Raw genomic sequence first — 16,145 nt, forward strand, 5'->3', positions numbered from 1 at the left:
TGGGAAGCACTCCGCAGAGCAGAGGACGTGCTCACAGCGCGGTTTTGGGGTCCCTGTGACCCTTCTGCCAGAGAGCGCGAGACGCTGACACATGTCCAGGGAGGCAGTTTCTGCTCCCAGCTCCTCTCTTTGGGCACGTGGAGGGGAGCTGGGCACAGCCAGCGGGGTCTGCGCCTGGCCCCTTCCTCGTCCCTGCTCCAGGCCCCCTTCTCCTCTGCCCTCCCCGTGACGTTTCCCTCCCCGTGACCTTTCCCTGGCCAGACCAGGGGAAGAGCCACGAGAGCGGCAGCCTTTGCCCGTTCAACGCTCTCTGCACTCGCTGCGTTTTCATTTTCACATCTCTGGTATATTTAGGTGGTTTTTCTCCGGCCGTCTCCCTCCGTCTAGACTCAGTTTCGGCTTTGCAGTTGTTCAATATGCAAATCCCTGAGCTGCTGAAGCGGGGGCTCACGGCGGGACGGGCAGCGCAGAGCTCTGCTTTGCCACTGCCGACCCACCGGCCAGGCCCTGCTCCTGCTGCCCTTCTCTCCCGTTTTAGGACAGTTCCCCTTTGATTTGTGCCCACCCTCACATAACCCGTTGCATCGAAACGACAGGTCCGCTAGCCCGGCCTCTGACCGGCCGCTGCCACCCCACGCCGGGGACGGGGCACGGGGGCGGGATGGACGCTGCGGGGTGGAAGGAGAAGGAAATTCCAGCCGGTGATCTACGGGCATGAGCGCTCCTGCCACCCACCAAAGCGGCCACAAAGCGTCAGCAGAGAGTCCCGCAGTCTGCAGACTGTCCGCCGTGCTCTGAAGGCCCTTAGCGCTGCATTCGCCGCTTCCACGTACAGCGAATGGGGACCTCTCCGGGATTTCAGTTTTCTCCTCTGCCACTGGGTAATTTGCTCATAAAACAGCTTGCTTGGAGCGACTGCTGGAGCGGGCCGGAGGCACAGGAGATCCCAGGAAGACGAAGCACTTGGAGCTGCTGAGATATGGAGGGATGGGGTGCAACCCTGCTGAGCAGCACAAGGATGGTGAGGGTCTCGGGACAGCGCCGAGGCAAGCGGTGTCCTCAGCACTGCCGAGCTACAGCCCCGTTCTCCCTGCTAGGAGGGCTGAGAGCAGGCGAGGACCCCTTTGGCCTCTGCATCCAGCACAGTGACACACCCCCACCCACCCCCCCGGCCAAGAGGCTGCGAGCTGGGCTGGTGCATGGGCCTGGAGGGCTCTTTTCCAGCCCAGCCCTGAGCCCAGCTCAGCCGCAGGAAAGTGGGAGAGCAGCTCTCCGACCCCGCTTCCCTCCTGCCAAAGCGGGGATCGATATGCGGTAAAAAGGGGGGAGCTTATGCCTGGCTTTGGAAACAAAAACACTCCGGGTTTTCCTTCACCGCTGCCCTCATCCAGCGTGTGATGCCCGTCAGTGCTGGCTGCAGCCCTGCCCCTGCTCCGACCCCTTGCACAGACCCAGCCTCTGCACGGGGAAGGCGCTTCCCAGCGCTGGCCCTCAGCCCCCTCCTCTCTCCGCACTTCCCCTCCAAGTCCCCCGGCGCAGGGGATTCCTCCGGCTCCACCACGCAGCCCTCAGGGCCTGGGCTTGGCGTCTGAAGTCCTGCAGTCCCAAGGCAGCCTCGGGCAGATGATCCCACCGGCTGGAGATTTGGCTGTTGCCGACCAGCCGCATCGTGGTGGTGGCTCGGACCACAGAACCACGGAAGGGTTGAGGCTGGCAGGCATGGAGGGACGCTTGTTCCCAAGCCTTTTCGTTGACATCTTTCTCTCAGTAGACCCACAGTTGAGGGGTCTCGTGGTGGTCCGTCAACCAGCAGGCTTCGGAGGAGGGAAGCCTTCGGGGTCTCTCGCGACACTCATGCAATGCAAGAGGGGTGGGATGGAGGAAGCCAGCTCTGTCCCAGGCTGCTGCCAACACGCATCAAGAGCTTTTCCTCCCGCTCCAGGCGAGGCAGATGCACCGCCGCTCCGTTCCCGGAGGTGGGAGCTGCCGCTTCGGAGGAGCGCGCGGAGCACGGAGCAGCGGGGCGTCAGCTCTGCTGGCACCTCCACCCCACGGCCCGGGGCACCAACCTGCCTGACTTCCAGTGTCTCCTTTTCTTCCAGACTGTCACTTGGATAGTCACTTAGCTCGGTTAACGAACGTGCCTCTCGGACGCAAAGGGCAACACGCACAGCCCGGGAATTTTCAGGCTCTCCGCACGCGCGCGAGGCAAACTCCTGCCCGTGAAACCTCAGCCGTGTGAGAGCTGCCGCGTTTCGGACAATCCCACGTAAGGGCTGAGCAGGAAACCAGCCTAGAGCAACCCCAGGAAATGTGGCCCCTGGATTTAAAAGACAAATAAACATTGGCATAACCGTGCTTTCTGTGCCAGGACTATCCAAGCCAGCACCGGGGAAGGGAGGGGAGCGGTGGCTGCACCCTGATCTCTGCACCCGACCTAAAACAGCACTGTGGTCCCAAGGGATGTGGGGAAGGGAGGAAGGGGGGGGGAACAGCTGGGGACAGCATCCCTTGCACCTGACCCAGCATCGCAGCCGAGCACCAGACGTACGGGCTGCCGGCTCCCACGTCGCGGGGCCCCTTGGTCCTTGGAATCCCCGGCATCCGTGGGGTCTCTGGTTCTCCGGGACATTGACTCTCTGGGGTTCCCTGATCCCGAGGATCTCTTCGCCCCTGGGTCCTGGCATTCCCTGGGTCTCTGGAGTCCCTGGGTCTTGGGGTGCCGGGATCCCTGAGGTCTCTCAGTCCCTGGGGTCCCTGGATCCCCGTCTCCGGAGGGCCTGGGTCCCCGTGCTCCCGACCCCGAGTCCCAGGTCCCAGTGTCCCTGCGTCCCAGCTCCCGAGGCCCTGGGCTCCTCCGCCTCGGGGTCCCGGTGCCCCGGGCCGCCCCTGCCGTTCCCGGCGCCGACGCTGGATGTCGCGGCTCCGCCGCCCAAGCCCCGCGGCCGGTGCTGCCCCCGGGCCCGCCCGCCGCCGCCGCCGCCGCCGCCGCCGCCGCCGCCCCGCCGGCCCCGCGCTCCCCGGCGGCGGGAGGCACCGGGCCGCCACCGGGACCGGACGGGGGCTGGGGGCCGCCACCGGAGCAGGTACCAGGGCCAGGCAGGGGCCGGGGGCCAGGCGGGGACTGTGGGTTCGGCAGGTACCGGGGCGGTGGGACCGGGGCAGGCACCGGGGCCGGGCGGTTACCAAGGCGGGTACCGGGGCGGTGGGACCGGGGCCGGCACCGGGGCCGGGCGGTTACCAAGGCGGGTACCGGGGCGGTGGGACCGGGGCAGGCAGCGGGGCCGGGCGGTTACCGAGGCGGGTACCGGGGCGGTGGGACCGGGGCAGGCACCGGGGCCGGGCGGTTACCAAGGCGGGTACCGGGGCGGTGGGACCGGGGCAGGCACCGGGGCCGGGCGGTTACCGAGGCGGGTACCGGGGCGGTGGGACCGGGGCAGGCACCGGGGCCGGGCGGTCAGCTGCCAAAGCAGGAGGCAAAGCAACAGTGGGAAGCCGGTGGGGAGCACGGGTCTGAGCCCCAGCGGGAGCAAGGCAGCCCCTGGGACACGCCGAAAAGGGGCGAGGAGATGGGGAGCAGGAGCACCACGGCTGACCGTGTGCCTGCAGTTCGACACCGAAGGCCTTGGCAAAGACGTTTCCTGTGAAATCAGTCTCTGCACGGTACCCGCCTCCCCAGATTTCCCCGCGCCGTGTCTCAGACTCAGCTGTGCTTCTCCACATCGTCAGAAGACCAAGAGGGAGGGAGGCCGGGTCAGGCGGCACCGAGCGCTGAGGCTATGACCTCCAGCCAGAAGGAAGAGGCGATGGGTAACCGGCTTGGCCAAACGCTTGGTGCAAGTAATGAAGAGCAGCAGGGGCTGATTCAAGCACCTGGCGGCAACCTTTATTCTGCCAACACCCGCACACGCGAGGCAGAGCCAGATGCTCCAGGCAGCGATCCAATGGGCTCCCCTCGGGCAGCGGGGAAGGACGGCCCCGCGCAGCACGGCATGCCAAACCCCTGCGTGCCTGCGAACCCGGACACACTGCAGCGGCTGAGGAAAAGCAGCTGTGAAGAGGAGAGCGGGGAGAAGGACCGGCCACGTCTGTGCAAGGACCAAGGGGAAGAACAGCTGCCTGAACCGAAGATGCAGAAGGTGGAAAACCCAGAACGGGAACAGCTCAGAAGTGAAAATCCTGAAGAAGCACATAAAGACCGAAGAGACAACACTGAAGAGCAGGAAGGGAAAATTGAAGAAACCTACAAAAAAACACAGCTGGCAAAAAAGACAGACAACCTGCAAGATACTGTGACCACAGGCCAAGGTTAGTATATGCTTAATGACATGTATTAATGTGGAACTGGGATCCAAGAGACAGCAGAGCTTGATCTGACCTTCCACAGGCTCCGATCCTGGTGACATGGGATCCTGCACACAGCTCACTGCCATAGATAGGAGATTGGGGGGGGGGGGGGGGCATCATCATGTCCAGCGCTCCACACCACCCACATAGGGTCAGGACCTGGCTCTTCCAACAGCATGTGAGAGCTTCCAACAGCAGGGGTGAGGTTGGGCCCTGGATAACACTGCAGAATACCCACAGAATTCAGATTAAAGTATTCTGGTGTTCGTCATCCCATCATAGATGGGTGCTAAAGACAGCCGGTGTTACAGTCCAACCCCTGCCCATACGGTATCACGGCCGAGTGGAAGGTTTTGCTTTCAGTATGTGCCGTCTGTTCTCCATGCACCAGGTGAAGGGGGAGCTGGGCTGCTCGAGCGTAAGGACAGAGCTCAAAGGAGAGGGGTGCAGAAAGCCCTGACCGCCTGGCTCGCAGCCCTCTGCACCCACCCCCCAGCGCAGTGTGTTTCAGGTCCCTTTCCCCCAGCTGCAGGGCATCATCCCTGGAGTGGGCACCCCATGGAGGAGGTGGAGACTCCGGGACTTCGAATGCTGAATCACGGTTGACTCTCTCAGCTGAAAACACAGGGAGCTTTTCTGCAGATACCTAGCTTGCAATAGGAACCAGGGGTGAAATTCTGTGGCTGCGTTATACGAGAGGTCAGAGAGACTTTAGTGGGTCTGGCCAGTCATCAAGAGGGAGGGAGAATGCGCTTTTACTGAACTACAGCTTTGGCAAATATCCTAAGATGGAGAGGAGAAAAGTGAGCCTCCGTGTTCCCTTTGCATCGGTGTCAAACTGAAACTCCTGGAGGGCGTCAGGATGTTGCAGTCCATCTTCTCATTAACCTCACGGCCAGACAGGTTGATTTTGAGCAGTTTATTTCCTGTTTCCTTCTTGCCACAGATAGTTTCCCCTTTCTGTCTCCCTGTTTATTTGCTGATTGCAAAAACGACTCAGGTTGACAGGAATCCCTGGCCCTGGGGCAGGTGCAGACCCTGCGGAGCGCGTCGCTCGGCCCTCGCCTCAGACAGAGGTTTTGCACAGGATAGCTCAGCGCCTGCAGAACAAGCCTAAACCCACCCTGGGGCAGGCAGGGCAGGAGGCTGGAGAGAGAGCGGGGTGTGCTCACGGCACCTGACCCGTTTCCCGCAGGCTCCGGCAGCAGCGAGCTGGAGGAGCTGCGCATCGTGCTGGTGGGGAAGAGCGGAGCGGGGCGAAGTGCCACCGGGAACACCCTGCTCGGGAAGACGGTCTTCGAGTCCTGCCTGGGGGCCCAGCCTGTGACAGTGACCTGTGCCCAGGGCGAGAGGATGTGGCGAGACAAGCGTGTGGTGGTCCTGGACACACCGGCCATTTTTGACACGTTGCTTCAGGGTGAGCAGCTGGACGAGGAGAAGAAGCGTTGCCGCGAGTTCTCCCAGAGCCCCTGTGCACTGGTGCTGGTGACCCAGCTGGGCCGGTACACGGAAGAGGACCAGGAGGCAAAGAAGCAGGTGCAGGAGGTCTTTGGGCAGGAGGCCATGAAGCACACGATGGTCGTGTTCACCCGGAAGGAAGACTTGGGCGATGGCTCCCTGGAAGAGTACGTCACAACGACCGACAACAGAGCTCTCCGCAGACTGATTCAGGCATGCAGGCAGCGATACTGTGCCGTGAACAACAGGGAAACAGGGCCGGAACGGGATGCCCAGGCCGATGAGGTGCTGGAAATGGCTCTGGCAGCAATGCGTGGTGAGGAGGGCCAGGGGCACAGGGTGGGCAAAGCAGAGGCATCCCCAGGATGCGGAGAGGCTGTAAACACATTGCAGAATCCACATCAAAGTGTAGAAGAGTCCAGGTCACTAACATGGAGAGATATTTTCTGTTGTATTTGAACTCCCACTGGGCTTACAATGAAATAAAGAAGAAATTTCCATTACTCTGCGCTGGTTCACAGGAGCAGCATCCACATACACCTTGTGAAGCAGAGCTGATCCTGATGTGAGCAGCAGTGATCGACTGCAGATTGCCCCAGTTGCTGGCAAATCCCTCTCAGGTCCGTGCTCTTCACGCCTGCACGAGGCAGGAGCAGGGCTGGGGCTGGGGCGCTGACGCTTCTCCTGCCAGGAGAGCGGCGGGGGGGCCATCTGCACGTGCAAGCAGCACAGGTTCCCCCCGGTTTCTCTTTTTCACACTCTCAAATACCCCATACACAATCGTATTAACGGTGGCAGCCAGAGAGCACACAAAGTGTGTGTCTGCTCTCAGGTTCTCGATTTTAATCAGAGAATAGCAATCAAGCAATCAGCACATTCCTGGTCTGGAGACGGGTCAAAGCCAGCAGGCTGTAGCCATGGATGAGCTCTTCCCTGTCAACCAGCAGCCTTTGCTCGCTCGTACGGCCACCCACGGTCTGCCCGTGCTGGGTATATTCCCTCACACAGCAGCCATCCCCAAAAGTGTATTACAGGGGCTTTCCTGGGTTTGTTCACCCTCCACGTAGAGGGCCACAGAGGTAATAACGTAACGTATGACGCTGAAATGGTTCCTGGCACAATTACTGCTAATAGCATCATTATCCACAGATTTCTCGCATCTCCCTTTTGTTCTGGACACCCTCACGTGGTCTCCCTCTTTCCTTCTCTTTAAAGCAGTCCCTTGTAGACAGTTTCCGACCCTTTGTAGGGTCTGAACGGTTTGTGTCCACAGGTCCAGCACGGATAGTTTGTGGGAGCTGTGCTTACAGCTTTCTATACGCTCCAATGGGATAGACATCCATGCAGCAAAAGGAATTGTGTACTGTAAAGTGCCTCCACATCTTGGATTTTAGCATCCTGATAAAATGCCCTGTGAAGGAGACTTTTCTAATGTTATTAGTAATGAAGCGGTGAACAGTATGCTGTTTTAACAGTTTGATTAAAGGCTGATTTAAAAAATTCTTTTCTCCAGTTGGTCTGTAATTTCTGAAGTGTGTCCTCTGCTAAAACTGGTTTTAAAAGTCCTGGCTATTTCAGAACACATCTTGTCTTTGCGTGGCCCAGGCTTATTCGGATAACATGGCTTTTGCTGTAAAGACGTGTGATGCCATCGCTATGCTTGGGAAATCCTTGCATACCCACCAGATGCACCTGCCGTTGAAGATACACCTCCGGCACGCTCACCTTACTTTGCTAAAGCAGTTTGCAGCTGGCTTGCGTAAGATGCAAGCATCCTGGTTTGTGAACCACCCCGGCCATCTGGTTTCCGTTCAGATCACCTCTTCCCCTTTTAGCTGCTTCAAAAAATCAGTTTATACCACCAAAACCTCCCCAGCAGCATAGTAAGTGCAAGAGGTGCTCCAGCACAGATGTGCTCAACAGTGTGCTGCTAATACCCAAACGTGGGGCCTCATGACTCGACTTGCAGGTTCTCAGCATCCCCAGCTCCCTCCCATCCCGCCCGGCCAGCACGCGTGCCGCAGGCTGGGATGGAGACCCTGGCTGTGAGCTCACGCACCAGCGTGGACAACGGGACATGTCGGGCAAGGTGGGTTCACAGCTGCCGAGCCCAGGGCTTTGCGGACGGTGAGATCCAGGGCAGGCAAAGGGCGGTGTGGATAACCTTGGCTGAAACGAGTTGTCCTGCCAGAGCCCCAGGCTCGTGCTGCGGCCCGTGGTTTCGGCGCGGTGCGGCTGTCCTGGTGCTGCACGCGGCAGCAGGCAGCACGACGGTGGTTCGCTGGGTGTTGCCGTGTTAGGATGCTGCAATAACTGACCGCTGCAGTTATGGACGAGCTGGTTTACTGGACCGCTACCACAGGGCTTGCACTCCAAGCAGGTTTCCAGATGGGTTGAGTTCCCTGGGCTGAGCTTTATAGATAGAGTTATAGATCCACAAAGGCCAGGAAAGCTCTTTCTCAGACTGTTTGCATGCCAGGCAGGCGACGGGTGTGATGTGCTCTGGCAGACACCGCGACAGCCGGCAGTGCTGCGACAGCCTGCAGAGCCAGACCAGCCCGGGATACTCCGGGGAGGGGAGAAAGAGACTTGAGCAGTGCCCGACACTTGTCTTTCTTGCACTCAGTCCCGGCTGAAATAAATCATCCCGCAAGAGCCCCAGGCTGTTGCTGGGGCCACCCTGCAGTCCTCTCTGTGTTGAACAAAACAACCACAGCGATTCCTCAGCAGGGCCCCAGAAATCGCCTCTCTCGGCAGGTCCTTGGGTCGCCTCAGCGGGCTTTGCCCTGCGGGAAGGGCTCTGCAGGCCGGCACAGCACTGCCGGCTGTCGCGGTGTCACCCGTCGCCTGCCTGGCACGCAAACAGCCCGAGAAGGAGCTTTCTTGGCCTGCGTGGACAGCTAGGAAGAAGCTCTCGCAGCTGGGAAGAAGGCGGCTGAGTATCAGCGAGGAGGCAACAGACAAAATCCAGGGCTGGGGAGGGAAACCTAGGTGCCAAGTAATTGTTTGACTCCCGTTTGTTGTCCAGTTTTGTCAGATTCGTTCTCCCCTTGCTATGGGGGGGAGGGGAACGGGAGAACCAGACCTGGCATTTGGGAGTCCACAGGCTTTGGCTGTTGGCCAGACGCTGCTTTGGCTGTTTCCGTCCTGGCTGAAATAAATCACCCCGCAAGAGCCCCAGGCTGCTGCCAGCTCTCTTATTGTTTGACCAGCAAGTTTCACTATCCGCGATTCCCGGAGCTCACAGCATTTACGGGAAAAGCCTGTTTACTGCGCTGGGAGCACAGGGCTTCCTCGCCACACGTGCGTCTGGATGAGCTGACTTCCCCGGGCCGAGCTTTCCCCCGGCTCAGGAGCAAGGTCCAGAGCTCGCAGCAAAGGGCCCCGCGCCGGCTGCGCTCAGCTCTCGGACACCGGTGCCAGCCACGGCCCCGCACGGCCGCGCTCGGCCCCGGCCCAGGCCGGTCGAGGCCCCGCAGTGACGCCGCCCCAGAAAGGCCCCGGGGGCCAAGCGGGCCCAGGCCCCAGCGTGGCGCGCGCACCGCTGGCCCGGCCCGGCCTGCCTGGGAGCGGCAGCCGCCCTCTCCCGTGGCGCCTCCCGGCCCCGCGCGGCTCGTGCCCGTGGCGGGAGGGCGGCAGACCCGCGTCAGCCCGCGGGATCGCCGTCGGCCGTCGGCCCCTCGGTCGCCCGCTCTGCGCCGGGCGCAGCCGCCGTCTCGCAGCCGGTCTCCGGCGACGCGGGCGAAGGTCCGCGATGGAGCCAGGCGTCTTGCCTGGAGCACGGCGCCTTTCCAGCCCCGAGCAGGGACGGCCCGGGCCAGGGTGGCCGTGCGCCAGAGCCAGGGCCAGCGCGAGGGACAAGGGCTGAGAGGACAGAGCCGCTGTCCCTGCAGAGCCCCGCTTGTGTCAGCCCCCCTCCCAGGGGTGTCCGTGCCCCGATCTGTGTCAGCCCTCCTCCGAGGGGTGTCCGTGCCCCGATCCGTGTCAGCCCTCCTCCGAGGGGTGTCCGTGCCCCGATCTGTGTCAGCCCTCCTCCGAGGGGTGTCCGTGCCCCGATCTGTGTCAGCCCTCCTCCAAGGGGTGTCTGTGCCCCGATCCGTGTCAGCCCTCCTCCCAGGGGTGTCTGTGCCCCGCTTGTGTCAGCCCTCCTCCCAGGGGTGTCCGTGCCCCAATCCGTGTCAGCCCTCCTCCGAGGGGTGTCCATACCCCGATCCGTGTCAGCCCTCCTCCCAGGGGTGTCCGTGCCCAGAGTTGTGTCAGCCCTCCCCCCAGGGGTGTCCGTGCCCCGATCTGTGTCAGCCCTCCTCCCAGGGGTGTCCGTGCCCCGGTTGTGTCAGCCCTCCTCCCAGGGGTGTCCGTGCCCCAATCCGTGTCAGCCCTCCTCCGAGGGGTGTCCGTGCCCCGATCCGTGTCAGCCCTGCTCTGAGGGGTGTCCATGCTCCGGTTGTGTCAGCCCTCCTCCCAGGGGTGTCCATACACCGATCCGTGTCAGCCCTCCTCCCAGGGGCGTCCATACCCTGATCCGTGTCAGCCCTCCTTCCAGCGGCGTCCATACCCCGATCCGTGTCAGCCCTCCTCCCAGGGGTGTCCGTGCCCAGAGTTGTGTCAGCCCTCCTCCCAGGGGTGTCCGTGCCCCGATCCGTGTCAGCCCTCCTCCCAGGGGTGTCCGTGCCCCCGGTTGTGTCAGCCCTCCTCCGACGGGTGTCCATACCCCGATCCATGTCAGCCCTCCTCCCAGGGGTGTCCGTGCCCCCGGTTGTGTCAGCCCTCCTCTGAGGGGTGTCCATACCCCGATCCGTGTCAGCCCTCCTTCCAGGAGTGTCCGTGCCCAGAGTTGTGTCAGCCCTCCTCCGACAGGTGTCCACACCCCGATCCGTGTCAGCCCTCCTCCCAGGGGTGTCCGTGCCCCGGTTGTGTCAGCCCTCCTCGGAGGGGTGTCCATACCCCGATCCATGTCAGTCCTCCTCCCAGGGGCGTCTGTGCCCCGCTTGTGTCAGCCCTCCTCCGAGGGGTGTCCATACCCCGATCCGTGTCAGCCCTCGTTCCAGGGGTGTCCATACTCCGATCCGTGTCAGCCCTCCTCCCAGGGGTGTCCATACCCCGATCCATGTCAGCCCTCCTCCCAGGGGTGTCCGTGCCCCCAGTTGTGTCAGCCCTCCTCCGAGGGGTGTCCATACCCCGATCCGTGTCAGCCCTCCTCCGAGGGGTGTCCGTGCCCAGAGTTGTGTCAGCCCTCCTCCGACGGGGGTCCACACCCCGATCCGTGTCAGCCCTCCTCCCAGGGGTGTCCATACACCGATCCGTGTCAGCCCTCCTTCCAGGGGCGTCCATACCCCGATCCGTGTCAGCCCTCCTCCGACGGGTGTCCATACCCCGATCCGTGTCAGCCCTCCTCCCAGGGGTGTCCGTGCCCCGATCCGTGTCAGCCCTGCTCTGAGGGGTGTCCATGCTCCGGTTGTGTCAGCCCTCCTCCCAGGGGTGTCCATACACTGATCCGTGTCAGCCCTCCTCCCAGGGGCGTCCATACCCCGATCCGTGTCAGCCCTCCTCCCAGGGGTGTCCGTGCCCCCAGTTGTGTCAGCCCTCCTCCGAGGGGTGTCCACACCCTGATCCGTGTCAGCCCTCCTCCCAGGGGTGTCCATACACTGATCCGTGTCAGCCCTCCTCCGAGGGGTGTCCATACCCCGATCCGTGTCAGCCCTCCTCCCAGGGGTGTCCATACCCCGATCCGTGTCAGCCCTCCTCCCAGCGGCGTCCGTGCCCCGATCCGTGTCAGCCCTCCTCCCGGGGCGTCCGTGCCGGCGGGGCTCTGCCGGCTGCTCTGGGATCGGGGCACGTCGGCCGGGACGCCTGGGCCCTGCGCAGAGCGAGCGGAGGCAGCGGTCAGCCCTGTGCTCCCCAAGCCGCCGCGCGTTGTGGGGCGGCGGTGGCCATGCCGAGGGGACCGGGACCGGGACCGGGCCCGGGAGGGGAGGTGGACCCCCGTGAAGAGGGGGTGAAGGGGGCACAGGCGTGAGCGGGATCTCACGCAGCCTCCCACGGGGAACGGGTTTCCGGCCGATGCTGCCAGCACCGCCTTGCACGCCGCTTGCCCCGGCGCCCAGCCCTCGTGGCCCTGGCTGCAGGGGGCCCAGGCGCAGGGACGGTCGCGGAGCAGAGCGGAGGGCGGCAGCTCCCAGAGGGGCTGCGGGGCCGCGGGAGCACAGCCCTCTCCAGCCCCCCCGTCCCAGCGCGGCAACGCGACGCCTGCGCCTGTGAGCGCTGGCGAGGGGACGGACGCTCCCGGTGTGCGTCCAGCCTGCCGAGGGGGTGCGGAGACTGGGCGGAGGGAGGAGATGGGCGGCAGGGCAAGGACCGGGCAGAGCAGCCGGGGCAGAGGAGCAGGGGCCACGCGGCGGGGCCAGGCACCAACGTCCCGCAGGCGCGTGGGTGGCTGTCCCCAGGTGCCCCCAGCGGCCGCTGGCCCTGGCGTGGTTTCCCGCGGGCTCTGGCAGCAGCAGCCGCAGCCGTGTTGTTCCTGGGGCTGCTCCCGTCTGAGAGCAGCTTCTCCGCACACCGCTCTGGGGCTGCCTTAGCCGAGACCGCCGATCCCTCGCCGTCCGGGCTTGTGCCCTGCCCCGCGGCCCTGCACCTCCCTTCGGCCTCCCTCCTCCCACCGCTGCCGCTCGTTCGGCTCTCCGCGGAGCTAAACCGAAAGCAGCGCAGGGACTGGCGCCGTCCTGCCCAGAGACGCCACGCTCCTCGACCGGCAGCGCCGGGAGCACACGGCACCGGCCCGGGAGCTCAGCAGGGCTGCCGGGGGACCTTGCCCTCAGTCTGAAACGGGGTGCTCTGCAGAGCCTGCAGACCCAGGTATGTGAGGCTTTTTTCACTTCCCTGCGTATGTGCTGACCCTGCGCAAGGTAGGCTGCGAGGCTGGGCACTTCCCCGAAAAGCTCTTGGCTTCTGGGAGGAAATGCAGTGAAAAGACAGCTGTGGATCCTCCTGAACCCCCCAAAACATGGCAAGTGGGCGCAGCCGTGAACACCTTTAGGGTGTCCTCCCGGAAACGGTTCGATGAAAGCTGTGCTGAGCTGCAACCCTCCCAGGAGCTCGTTTCAGAGCCCGGGCAATCGCAGACAGCAGTGCTCCGAGGCATCACGCTGCTCCCCACTTGCATGCAGTACCGCAGGCAGGAGCCAGTGCCCGGGCAGGGCAGGGACGTGGCACGTCCGTCCTGGGAGCTGGGAGTGGGGCAGGGAAGATCCCTGCCAGCACCACGCAGCTTTCCTTTTTTACCGATATGGCTCCTGGAATTGCTCTGTCATTTTCTCTCACTGGTTACTCTGGCTGGATCATTCCTCCTTCCATGGCCCCCCCTCTGCCAGGCCTGAGCTACTGCTGCAGTCTGCAAGGCTCCTCTTGTGCTCCCATGCCACCTGCACCCCCAGTCCCTGGGGACAAGCAGTCTTCTCCCTCCTCCTTAAGCAGGGACAATCCTGCCTTCAGCACTGTGGAGCTCAGCGGCATGCTGAAGCCATTGCTCTTTCCATTATTGCCTGAAGACGGGTGTCCTGAGCATTCAAGCAGAGCGGAGAGAGATTAAACCCTAGAAGGAAATCCCTTGGCCTGCCTGTGTGCTTAGCATCGTTCTGTCCATGCCATCCGTAATGAATCTCCAGCACCACCCTTTTTCCACAGACAGTCCAGCAAAGCATGAGGCAAAGCTTCCCACAAGAGGATGAAGACGCATGCCACGGTAAGGGGACAAGTGCAACTCACTGTCTTCTGCTGTAATCCTCTCGCAGCTGGGAGGTCATATTTCCTTGTGTGGCCAAAGGAAATGCCAAGGGCCCCAGGGTTTGCTGGACACTTTTCTTGATCATCATGATTCTGTGAACAGCCCCCCAGGACTCTGAACCACCTCTGGAGGGAACTATCTCTGCACTGGCTGAGGAAGAAGTCTAGTGACAGCTTAATTTGCTTCCTAGCTCACAGGGGCCGCACAGAGTTGACGGGAATCAGGCCTCTGTGCAAAGCAGTACAAACTGCAAGAGAAAAGGGTGTCTCTCTGCAGAGGTCTGCAGCCTGAAGCTGCTTCCAGGGCTCAGGTGCAAGACCTCCCCGTTCGGGTGCGAGGCCGTTTGGAGACGAGCAGCAATGCAGCCTGCCGCCCGGCATCGGTTTAGGGGCCGCAGCACCTGCCCTGGCAGTCGGGGTTGCGCGCTGCTCCCAGGTCTAGGTTGCTGGTGGGACACCTCTGAGCCCTGTCCCTCAGGACAGCAGAGGCTCACGACAGCGTCCCCAGCACAGGGCCACCCACCTCCTACCCCTGTCCCCTGCCCCAGCTGCTTTGCAATGGCCGGAGCACAATCTCTGGTGCTTCTTTGGTCTCTGCTCTGTCTGAAGCATCTTCACAACTTCTGCTCTGGACAGGTACGTGCGAAGGCCAGCAAGTGGGGGACACAGAGCTGAGACTGGTGCTCGTCGGTAAAACCGGCAGTGGGAGAAGCGCAACGGGAAACACCATCCTCGGGAGGAGAGCGTTTGAGTCACAGCTGGCGGTGCAGGCAGTGACGCAGAGGTGCGCAAGAGCCAGCACCGTCTGGCAGGGCAGGAAGGTGGTGGTCATCGACACGCCTGCTATTTTTGACACGTGCAGCAGCAAGTCCTACGACGAGATTGCATGTTGCCTGCTGCTGTCGGCACCGGGCCCCCATGCGCTGGTGCTGGTCACCCAGCTGGGCCGACACACACAGGAGGACGAGGCTGCCGCAGAGGAGGTCTGGCGCATCTTTGGGCACGATGCCATGAAGCACACAATCGTGCTCTTCACCCGGAAGGAAGACTTGGGGGATGGCTCCTTACATGACTACGTGACGGGCACTGACAACACAGCTCTCCGGAGGCTGATTCGAGACTGCGGGAACCGCTACTGTGCCTTCAACAACAAGGCAACTGGAGCAGAACGGGACGCCCAGGTCAGAGACCTGCTAGAGCTCATTCAGAGGGTGGTGAAGGGGAATAGAAATTCCTATTACACCAACGAATTCTATTCCCAGGACATGTTGGTCCTCAGCAGGGAAGAGAGAGATTTTGAAGAAAAATGCAGAGTCTTTGGAAAGCTAGTGGAGAAACAACTAGTGTATAAGGCGCCAAGAGCAGTGCACAACTTTCCATGGCTGGTTTGTCACTGCACACTTAGAGTGATTGTGTGGGTTGTACATTTTGTAGGTGGGCTGTTTCGCTGGGGGTGGAGGCAGGTTGTATCACTGTATATTCGCTTCTTTCGTTAGCACTGGATGAGTTCATACTGCCTTACTTTTTCCCTGGCAATTGCACCGTGTTGCTTAATAATACAGCTGATTTTCATTTTAATGCTATTACAGTCTTTGTCCTGTGTTACGGCCTAAGCCTCTGTTGGTATAAAACAAATGCACAAAGTGAGAGGCTGCTGACTCGTTTATACTTGCTTTCTAGCAAAGCAACACTGTAGTGGCCATGAAGGATTGAAAGAATGTGTGTAAATGTTGGGAATGTGCGTGAACGTGCTCACCAGCTACAGCCAAAGCCATGCCAAGGACTGTTCCTGCAGCTTAGCGTGTAGGTGACAAAGCTCAATGCCCAGTCGTGCCCTCCAGCACCGCCGAATTCCTAGTCGAGACATGGACACAGCTCCCACCAAGGGAATGAGTCCTGCCAGCCTCTCAGATCCACCTGGGCCAGCTCCTGCCAACCTCCTGCCCCTTGGGTCACGCAGCAGGGTCACCGGGAGCACGTTGCCCAGGACCCTGTCCAGACGGCTTTTGGATAACTCCAAGGATGGAGACTCCACAGCCTCTCTGGGCAGCCCGTGCCAGTGCTCTGCTACCTACCTGAAGTTCTTCCTTGTGTTCAGACGGAGCTTCCTGCGTTTCCGTTTGTGCCATTGCCTCTCGTCCTATTGCTGGGCACCGCTGAGGAGAGTCTGGCCCCAGCCTCCTTACACCCTCCCATCAGACATTTATACGTATTGAAAAGATGTCCGCTCAGTCCTTTCTTCTCCGGGCTGAACAGTCCCAGCTCTCTCTCAGCCGCTTTGGGTTATTCCTCTGTCCCGATCCAATATCAGGGGGGTTTCGTTACGATCTCAAGGACGAGATGAAGACGCTAAAACCGGTCAAATATCGTACAACCTTTTAACTTTATTTTCCACGGAGTGGGGAGAAAAGGTGGGGAAAGGTGAAGGGGAGGAGAGAGAGAAAGGGGGAGAGAAAGGGGGAGAGAGAAAGAGATATCACCACCCGTGGATCCAGCGGCGTCCCGTTGGTCCTCTTCACCCTGAGTGTAAATTTTAGCGATGCGCATGCAGTAATTACAAC

At 61.6% G+C, this 16,145-nt stretch overlaps 1 protein-coding gene across 1 annotated transcript; it reads left to right on the forward strand.

The window, feature by feature from the left end:
* Positions 1-2,985: 2,985 nt before the first annotated feature.
* On the forward strand, positions 2,986-15,228 carry LOC112993722 (uncharacterized). The gene is made up of 6 exons (XM_064508056.1): positions 2,986-3,086; positions 3,610-4,308; positions 5,543-6,258; positions 12,349-12,657; positions 13,486-13,543; positions 14,221-15,228. The coding sequence occupies exons 2-6, from the start codon at positions 3,780-3,782 to the stop codon at positions 15,078-15,080; spliced, it is 2,472 nt and encodes an 823-aa protein (XP_064364126.1). The 5' UTR covers positions 2,986-3,086; positions 3,610-3,779; the 3' UTR covers positions 15,081-15,228.
* Positions 15,229-16,145: the final 917 nt, after the last annotated feature.

The sequence above is a fragment of the Dromaius novaehollandiae genome, chromosome 2, assembly GCF_036370855.1.
Source record: "Dromaius novaehollandiae isolate bDroNov1 chromosome 2, bDroNov1.hap1, whole genome shotgun sequence".
NCBI classification, from domain to species: domain Eukaryota; kingdom Metazoa; phylum Chordata; class Aves; order Casuariiformes; family Dromaiidae; genus Dromaius; species Dromaius novaehollandiae.